At 46.9% G+C, this 8,831-nt stretch overlaps 1 protein-coding gene across 1 annotated transcript; it reads right to left on the bottom strand.

Moving 5' to 3' along the window:
* Nucleotides 1–247: 247 nt before the first annotated feature.
* On the bottom strand, nucleotides 248–8,508 carry LOC106647790 (LIM/homeobox protein Lhx9). Its single transcript, XM_089594522.1, has 5 exons — nucleotides 8,127–8,508; nucleotides 6,049–6,222; nucleotides 5,482–5,729; nucleotides 1,467–1,705; nucleotides 248–881 (listed from the first exon to the last, which is right to left on the bottom strand). Exons 1-5 carry the CDS (start codon nucleotides 8,441–8,443, stop codon nucleotides 612–614), a joined length of 1,248 nt encoding a protein of 415 aa, XP_089450648.1. The 5' UTR covers nucleotides 8,444–8,508; the 3' UTR covers nucleotides 248–611.
* Nucleotides 8,509–8,831: the final 323 nt, after the last annotated feature.

Genomic DNA, 8,831 nt, shown 5'->3' with positions numbered 1-8,831 from the left:
TAAATAAATAATATGGACACAGTATGCATTTCTTCTCTTTTTCTTCGATGTACGTATACCTCGCATTTTTACTTAATCTAAATTCACTACACAACAAGTATGACATAATTACATATACTTTACGCGCACAAAGCCTGTTACCACAGACATTTGTAACAACTCTCGCTCATTTGCATACTTACTTCAATTGAGTTGGCACGTCTCTATGTTGAAAAAAAAAAAAAAAAAAAAAGATTCACGTTACGATTAGAAAAATTATCTACAGCTCGACTATCGCCCGCGTATGAAAACTATCACCTAAGCCTTTGGTAATTCGGATATGCATGGAACTATATTTATCATCACTTTGATATCCCCCCGTTGACGAGGACCTCAACACTCCAGAGGTCCACGGAGTATATTATCTTTTTATCATCTCCGACTAACTCTGCGCTTCTGTCTTTGTGAATGATGCATCGAAAACATCCTTTTGCCAATTTACTTTACAGTTCAAACTAATACTGGTGGCAATGGCAGTACAGCTTACACCTGACCGTGTCTTTTTATCCAGCCGATATGACGTCAGTTGTGTGGACTGCGCATGCAAATTTTGTTTTCCCTCCAAATCAACGTCAATAGAGATCGGAGAAGGGAACCTGGGACGAGTGCAGGTGGTGGAGCGCGTGGAGCTCCTCCATGGAGGTGGAGGGCATGCTATTGCTGTCGGTGAGCAGACTAGCGCCACCGGCACCGAGACCGGCCGGCGAGCCACCCCCGGTGCTCGAGGACGCCGGGGTACCGGGGCACCCGCCCATCGTGCCCCCGCCTATGGTGATGCTGTTGCCGCCCTCCTGGCGCATCATGTTGCGCCGCCATTTCGCCCGCGCGTTCTGGAACCAGACCTGGACAACAAATTTTGTTAGCTTCGCTTACCAGGAGAGCCGCTGCTCGAATGGATCAATTGTTTCTTTAAGTTTAAGACTCGCTTGACCATTTGCTTACTCATACAACGTTATCTTTGACCATTCACAATCACCGGTAATCCGACTAAGAAGCTCAATATTAGCAGCTCAATATACTTAGAGTTTCGTATAAAGTCGTCGTGGCAGATTATTCGTTTTTAATTAAAACATCATCTATGAGTTCATAATCCTCGAAAAAAATTCCGACTACTGTCGCATGAAATGTTTATCAAGACCATGTTGTACCATCTGATTTTTAGCATATATAACTTTACAATACTTTTACTACTTATTGTCATGAAATTTTTCTATTGTTACTTTGAATGATTAGCATAATTTATCAAGCATATTCATCATTGAAGGTCTTTTATCATTTTCTATTCCGTGATTCATGAACCTCCACTTTATCACCCACAATATTAATACCATCCAAACCTTTCCTACGAAACAACAACGTCCCTATTCGTCCCTGCTCGATCAATTAAACGCTTCACGGCCATGAATAAAAAACAGGAGCCACCTCACCTGCAAGACCCTCTTCGACAGGCCGGTCTTCTGCGCGAGCTGCTTGAGGTCCTTGGCATCGGGATTCTGGTTGATGGCAAAGTAACTCTTCATCGTCCTCAGCTGGTGGTGCTTGAAGCTCGTGCGCATCCGCTTTGTGCGTTGGCTCTGATGCATCAGACCACCCGGAGAACCCGTGGACGCGTCGTAAGCCGCCAGAGACTCCATCGACGAGGACAACTCCGTGGGATGCAGCAGCTCTGCAATCGATCGAATAACATGTGTTTTTTTTTTTTTCCATAGCTACACATAGTTAGTTGTACCATCCCCCTCTCAAGGAAAGAAACAACGTGATTACACTCGGTCGTGGCTTTTTGAGCAAACAACTTTCCATTCAATCGGTCGAAAGGCCTCTGGTGTATTTATGTACATGAGTGACGCACAGCAAACAGCGGGTCTAATTGCCGTAGTCCACTTCTGATTCGAAGAAAGGGGGGGGGGAAGCTCTTACGAGATAATGCCCACGCGCGCGATTTGTCGTATTTGCAGTTCCCGCGTCAGTCTGCTATCGAGGAGCGGACAAGCCAAATTGTTGTTTGCCCACTCGAGTGTGTATATATATGCGCCCTGCGATCATTGTCGCTCGGCAAATACTCGCTCCGTGTAACCCCCCGTCAGCTCTACGGCTTTGCTTTGCCGTGGACGTTGCTTTTTTTCTCACTACACGTTTCCGTCGTTTCTATAACGACAAGTGATTTTCCGAGCTTCGGCTATAACACCTAAAGACCGTCTTCCGCTCAATTAAACGATGCGAATTGAGATTCATCGTGATCTTCAAAATTTCGTAAAAGTAGGAACGTGGCCATTCGTTTTTGGGTACCACCTTTCATGCGAGAGACTCGTGAAAACGGGGAGGTGGTACCGTCGCGCGCATGCATATTATATATATATATCCCGCGACGCGAGAAAGAACCTCCGCGAGCTGGTAAGACGAGCAAATCAAGTGTACGCACAGAGGTGGATGGAATAACCCAACATGTACAGAGGAGGACGACGGCCGCGCCTTTTGGCGGCGCGAGAGGAAGATACATCCCAGAAGCGAAGTAGGGCGGGGGGGGTGGGGGGGTTGTCGCAAAAACGATACCGGCCAATTATGTACAAAAAAACGCGGCCATCAGGAAAGGGAGAGACGGAAACGCCGTCATCGCAGCTTCTTCTTCCATATAAATACGCGCGAGCGCGCCATTGTGCGCTACTCTCTCCCCCTCTCCGTCTTTCGTCTCGTAAATTGCTCAGTTTTTCTCTCGAGCTGCTTCAGGGTACATATATATACGTGTGGTATATAAAGCATACGTATTGTGGAGCGGTGGACGATTACGGGATGAGACGGGCGGCGGGGCATTTTTCGCATCGGTCTCCCCTTGATGTTGTTTTTCCGCGCGCGGGGCAAGAAAATTGACAATCGTCCCCCCCGTTCTCGTCGCAGTCACGCGGCGATCAAAAATTCCTGGTACGGGTCGTTGCCTGGTACCTCTCAGGGGCAGGGGGGATTCTTGCGAGTTGATGAATCGAGGGGGGTTAATGAGTCTGGGGGGAGGGGAGTCGGAAATCTTCCTGGAATGGGGGGCTTTTGACGTAAATTTCAGGCCATACTTTTTGTCACCGATGATAGCCGTGGAGGTATAATTGTTTGATCGGCCGAAGGAGGCTTGTGAAAAATATCATTTCGCACAACCTTTTTACGACTGGATACATGATTAAAGTCATTCAAAAAATTTCGGACATTTTATTAAAACTTGAAAGTACCTTTAGTTCAAGGCAATAACAAAAATGGTCGATGTGTACATCCTTTGTTTGTCGAACCTGCACAGTCGGTGAAATTTCTTCGGCGTCTCGTACGGAAACCTCACGTAAACACATAAAGGGACGGAAGGGGGGTGAGGCTCCCCCCCCCCCGGGTGACAGCTGGATCTTATAAATCTTCACGGATAACGACAGTGACGACGACGAGGACAAGTCGCGGACACACTTTTCCAAACGCGCGCCATCGCTTATACATGCGAAAACCCAAGTGTACCTACATTATATATACGTATACCCGCACCCGGGTAGGAACGTTGATAAACTGGTGTATACATGTATATACATTATCAACATCGGAGCCGGCTCCCTCGAAAACAAGCGTATAATTTATTTAAACAAAATCCCTCCGCGGCTCCTGGGCCTCATCCTGTGCTCGTCGAATCGAAAAGTCAGATTGCCCCCCCCCCATCGGCATTCCGTCCATACATTCCCCCCCCCCTTGTGCGCGCATCTATCACCATTTGCACGTGCTCTCCCTCTTTGTTTTTTTTTTTCTTTCGTACACACTGTATACGCATCAGCAATTGTAATACCTCGGCCAGCAAAAATTTCTCCGGCCGATAGATCGATCTCCCCCCCCCTTTTTCTCCGCTCGAGCCTGGAATTTCGTAAGCAGCGCGCGTATTGGCGATCCATACCTAAAAGGAGAAACAAGTTGCGCGGCCGGTCGGAGGAAGAAATTAAATCGCAAAAAGTATACCATGCGTGTACGGGTATTCGATTTATGCTCGTGGAAACATTTGTGCAAATTGTTTTGTTTTTGCAGTGTATGTACATCGAAGATTTATAAATAAATAAGGAAAAAAAAAAAAAAAAATTTGCAACTACTGTCATATAGTATATACATTTGAAGTAAACAAAAATCGGTGATGAAACCACAATGGGTGTATACCTGTCCCTCTGTACTCCTTGGACTCTTTGTCGTGGTGTGTATACGCAAAAGTTAGATAGAGAATCCGAGAAGGAAGAAGAGAACCGAGGGAAGAATGGATACAAAAGAAAAGAAGGCGACCGGTGGAGAGAAAAGACAGTGATAGATGGGTATCGAGGGGGCCCCGGCGAGATGCATCGATTGGTCGGCTCGCGCGCGGAAAAGAATGCCGCCGCGGACCAATGCGTGCTGCGCCCCGGCCTAACCGGAATGGCCGGCCGCTCTCCTTCTTCTTTATTTCATTTTTTTTTTTTTTTCTTCCTTTTTTTCCCTCGCTCCCCCCTCACGTGTACATATACCGGTGCTGTCTCTCCTCTCGGCTGTTCGCATTGTACGGATACACACGTACCAGCAAGAGGCATCTCTTTGACCGCACAATGCTCTCTCTCCCCCTTTTTCCTGGGCGATGGGAGAAGGAGGCTTGAAAAAAGGGTTTCGCAGGTGTTGCCGGTATGGTTTTTCCTCTGTCGCGTAAATATAATTATATACCTGCCACGAGTCTTTCAGGGGAAATGGTTTTTTTTTTTATGCGACAAGAAATTTTACTGTCCGATATCGACTGCCGTTGATTGGAAATTTAAGACAGAGTGACAAGGATTATTCGTCAACTGTACGAATTATAACTCAGAATGATGAATTTTTAAAAATACACCCCGTGGTAGCGCTACATGAAATTACCTCTCTCGAGTAGATGAAAAAAAAAAAAGAAAAAAAAAATTACGTAACCACTCCGAAATCAACTGTTGTTCACTTACCACGACGCGACTCTCTCGTGGAGAGGAAAAAAAAAAAAAGAAACTGACGAAGAGAAACAGGGCGAAATAAATAAGGCGAGGAGGATAAAAAACGCCGACGCGGACCCTCCCCCTTATTTATATAAATCAAGCGTCACTCGCGCATGTGCATGTACATATATATCCCTTCTTGTCGTCCGCGAGAAATCGAGCACAACACGTGTACACGCGAAATAATATATAAAAAGAGGTGCTCCGAAAGAGAGAGAGAGCAGGACACCTGCGTTGCTCTTTTTTTGTCTTTTTTTCTTCCCTCGATTATTTTCGGCCTTTCTCTTTTTTTTTTTTTGCATTATACAAAACGATGCAGATCGGCTCCTCTGGACAATAAACCCACTACATTTCGCCTACTTGCTTACACCGGACATCTTTCATGTTATCGATGACACAACGAATAAATATTAAAAAAATACACATCGTATACATAGTATATATAATATATACGTACCAAGCGCGCCAGCGGCCAGCCTCATGGTGACGGGCAGTTCGGAGCCCGCGATCTCCGAGAGCTTCCTCTTCCTCGGCCTGCCCTTCTGAGCGCCACCCCCGATGGCACCGCCGCCCGACGTAATGGGACTCTGCTCGGCTGCGCTGTAGTAGCCCGGCAGCGGCGACACCCCCGGCGAGCCGAGATCGTCGACGCTCCCCGACGTGCTCCCGTAATCCACGGTGCAGCATATCAGCTCGTAGTCTCGTCTTTGGTTTTGCAAAGAAAATGGTTTTAATTCCAGCTCGTGGTGTATGTGTGAAACGACGCGCGTCAATCCCGCGAAATTGCAAGGAATATATTATAATGACTCGGTTGTCGATGGGTCGCGTCGCAGGTGCGCATGCAAAAACAAACACGTCCCAAATGAAAAATGATGATGACTCGCGCAACGGGACCTTGCGTTTTTTATATATATTTTCTCGGCCAATTTCACAAACGTCGGGAGAAGGAGAGAATAACCGGGTGGAGCGACTTTTTGTTTTCATCATAATATATAATATGTACTTACGGGCGTGGGGCCATTACCTGCAATAAACGAGGCCGTCCCTCTGGCCGAAATGGTCGCCCTTGTTAAGCGGAGTGCCGCAGGAGGCGCACGTGAAGCAAGCCACGTGATAAACCAGGTCCCGCGCTCGCATCACCATTTCCGTCGCGGATATGCCCGCCCGGCAACGTGAACATCTCGATGCCGAGAATAGCCTGTCGATCAAAAAAAGAATCACAATGATTTTCTTTAAAAAAAATACTAGCAGCGAATCTCGTGTACAAGAAGTACCATCATTTTCCTTTATTCGCGATGAACGACAATGTCCTCCTATATGTGTACCCAAAGTCGCAAGTTAACAACAATATACGCCACAAAAGCCCGAGAGCAAGGAGGAAGAAAATTACAAATTTAAATTGAATTATGCGAATGAAAGAAAGAGGGGGGGAAAAAAAAAAACAACAGGATGATCTAAATGCACTTTGTTTGGCGCGCGTAGGACAAAGAGGAGGGCAGTGTACGAACACAGGGAGGAGTTGAGATAAAGACAAAGAAAACATCGGGAGGGGAATACATAGTAGGCAGTTTACCAGCTGGATCCACCTATACGTATAACGTATATACATGTACACATCGATGTGAAAAGGATAAAAAAAAAAAAGAGGACGTACAAGTATGTGTGTATAGGTACAGAGCATCGGCATCACGCATCCGTTGCATATTGCATGGGACACGTATAGAGTACTTTTCTCGCGTTGTGTGCATTTTCTCCTCGTAACGAAGTAGAATCAAGGTATAGGTATCGTACAGGTACACGCGTATACATATATATACATATACGTGCCAGTCACCACTTCCCATGTATATATGTATATATATATACATATACGCGATGATGCGTTAACCTTTCTTTCTCTCGGTCGCGATATCTCGTCTCTCTCCTCGTTACAGGGTGGGAGAGGAGGGGCCTCCTGATTCTACATTGCCGTGCCGGGGCAGGTACACTGGCATCGATCACGGGCTCCACGTCCTATTTTCGCGTTTTACTTTCCTCTCTCCCTTTGCCCACACACACACACACATATATATATATGAACATCCAGCGATGATGCGTTTTTGCTCCCAAGATCTATCATCCTCGTCGTCGCGTATATGTACGGGAGAGCGATGCGATTCCTGGAACAAGAGCTCTCGATTCATACACGCGATCAGGTCGCGGACCGTCGGTTTTTGTCGGCTGAATCAATTTGTCGACCGGTAATAGAAATAAATCGGATTTTTGTTGCGCGCCCAACTGTTGTACCTATACCTCGCATGTATACGGTTTACCAAAAGATTACCAAGGGGGTTGGGCTCGTTTATACCATTGTCCATACCGCCGATCACTCGTATACCTTTTGAAAAAAATCTTGGAATTTACTCTTCAATGGTATGTTATAATCACTTGGTAATGTACAATCTCGTATACGTGTTTCCCGGCTCGGAGGCACCACACCGTGTAAACGCGTATCATATGTATATAAAAGCTACGGATACGGCGTATCGGGCAGCAGTACGTATGGAACACAGAAGAGAAGGAAGTGGAGGAGGAGGAGGGATAAAAGTATATAGTGGCCATTAGTAGGCGTTTTGTGTGGTCCTTCCTCCATACGCTCCTGCTCGGCGTTGCTGCTATGCAAATTCATCGGCTACCCCAATAAATACGCCCGGATGGCTCTTGCATTAATTCCCTCTCGCCACGGGCCTTTCTTCCCCGTATATTGGCTTTCGGTGTTCATGCGCTCGCATTATGCGTTATTTTTCTCTCCTTTTTTTTTTTTTTTTCCTTTCTTTCTCTATACCCTTCCCGCGAGATTTAACGCGCGAAATATATATACAAGTGCCACGATTTCTGGAGCCCGGACGTTTATCAAGGAGATGGGGGGGGGAAGGTATAGCCGATATATACATGCACCTCGGCTTTTAGCTCAAAGATCCGCGATATTGTATTATCTGGGCTACCGGGGTTTCCTCATATCTATTATACCCGAATTTTGTCGGGCGCCCGGATCCATGCCTTTTGATAATCTCATAGGCTAAACTTGGTCCAAAGCGCCCGTAAAATGTAAAACGAGCTGACCTGTAGTAGTCCTCCTTGCAGTAAATGTTTCCGTCCCTGGAGAAACACGTGAGCTCGGCGGCCAGGGGTAGCCGGCAGTGGCAGCACCTGAGGCAGCCGCAGTGCCAGGCGCGGTCGGCCGCTTTGAGGTACCAGCGCTCGGCTATGTCGCGGCTGCAACCACCGCATGCGAGTGCCTTGGGGCCCGCGGTGTCCTCCGTTCTGTGGTTTTGTCCGCCGGTAACGTTGTCCGGAGGAACGGGGGCTCCCTGCTGGAGGCGAGCGCCGTCGGCTGCCGGGGGCGTGCCGCCTGCACCGCAGCCGACTTCCTTCAGCATTTTGGCCCGGCTTTTCTTGCTTTTGTCGGGGCGATCGCTGCGACCGGGCTCCGGTGACGATGGCGTTTCATCGCGCCCTCACACGCACCTGAAACGTTTCCGTCTTCGTGAGTGGGGGTGTCCATTGATAAACAATATGGACAAAGGATAAAACACATGCGTGGTTATTCCACTGAGAGAAAAAAAAAAACAATTTTACTTTGCTATAATTGTTATCTGGTGTCATTTCGCCGTCTAGGGACTTTTTTTACTATTAGCAACTTAACTCGTACCATTTTGGACAAAGCGATTTCTATTGGACCTAAACTGATGGATCTTCAAATAACATATTATCACGGCCAATTGCAATTGGAAATCTTTAAACTTGCCATACACATTCTTGCTGAAT

Source organism: Copidosoma floridanum, unplaced genomic scaffold, assembly GCF_036245765.1.
Source record: "Copidosoma floridanum isolate Cflo_tuat_1 unplaced genomic scaffold, Cflo_Japanese_pri ptg000021l, whole genome shotgun sequence".
Classification (NCBI taxonomy): Eukaryota; Metazoa; Arthropoda; class Insecta; order Hymenoptera; family Encyrtidae; genus Copidosoma; species Copidosoma floridanum.
Note: the sequence above shows the minus strand (reverse complement) of the source record. Positions and strands in the feature narration are given on the sequence as shown.

Bases quoted from the DNA above. Each gene is read 5' to 3' on its own strand.
- LOC106647790 (XM_089594522.1), bottom strand. From the start codon at position 8,443: ATGCTGAAGGAAGTCGGCTGCGGTGCAGGCGGCACGCCCCCGGCAGCC. The intron at 6,223-8,126 runs GTCAGCTCGTTT...TTTGATCGACAG, and splicing joins TGCAAGGAGGACTACTACAG to GCTATTCTCGGCATCGAGAT. The intron at 882-1,466 runs GTGAGGTGGCTC...TTTGTTGTCCAG, and splicing joins TGTCGAAGAGGGTCTTGCAG to GTCTGGTTCCAGAACGCGCG.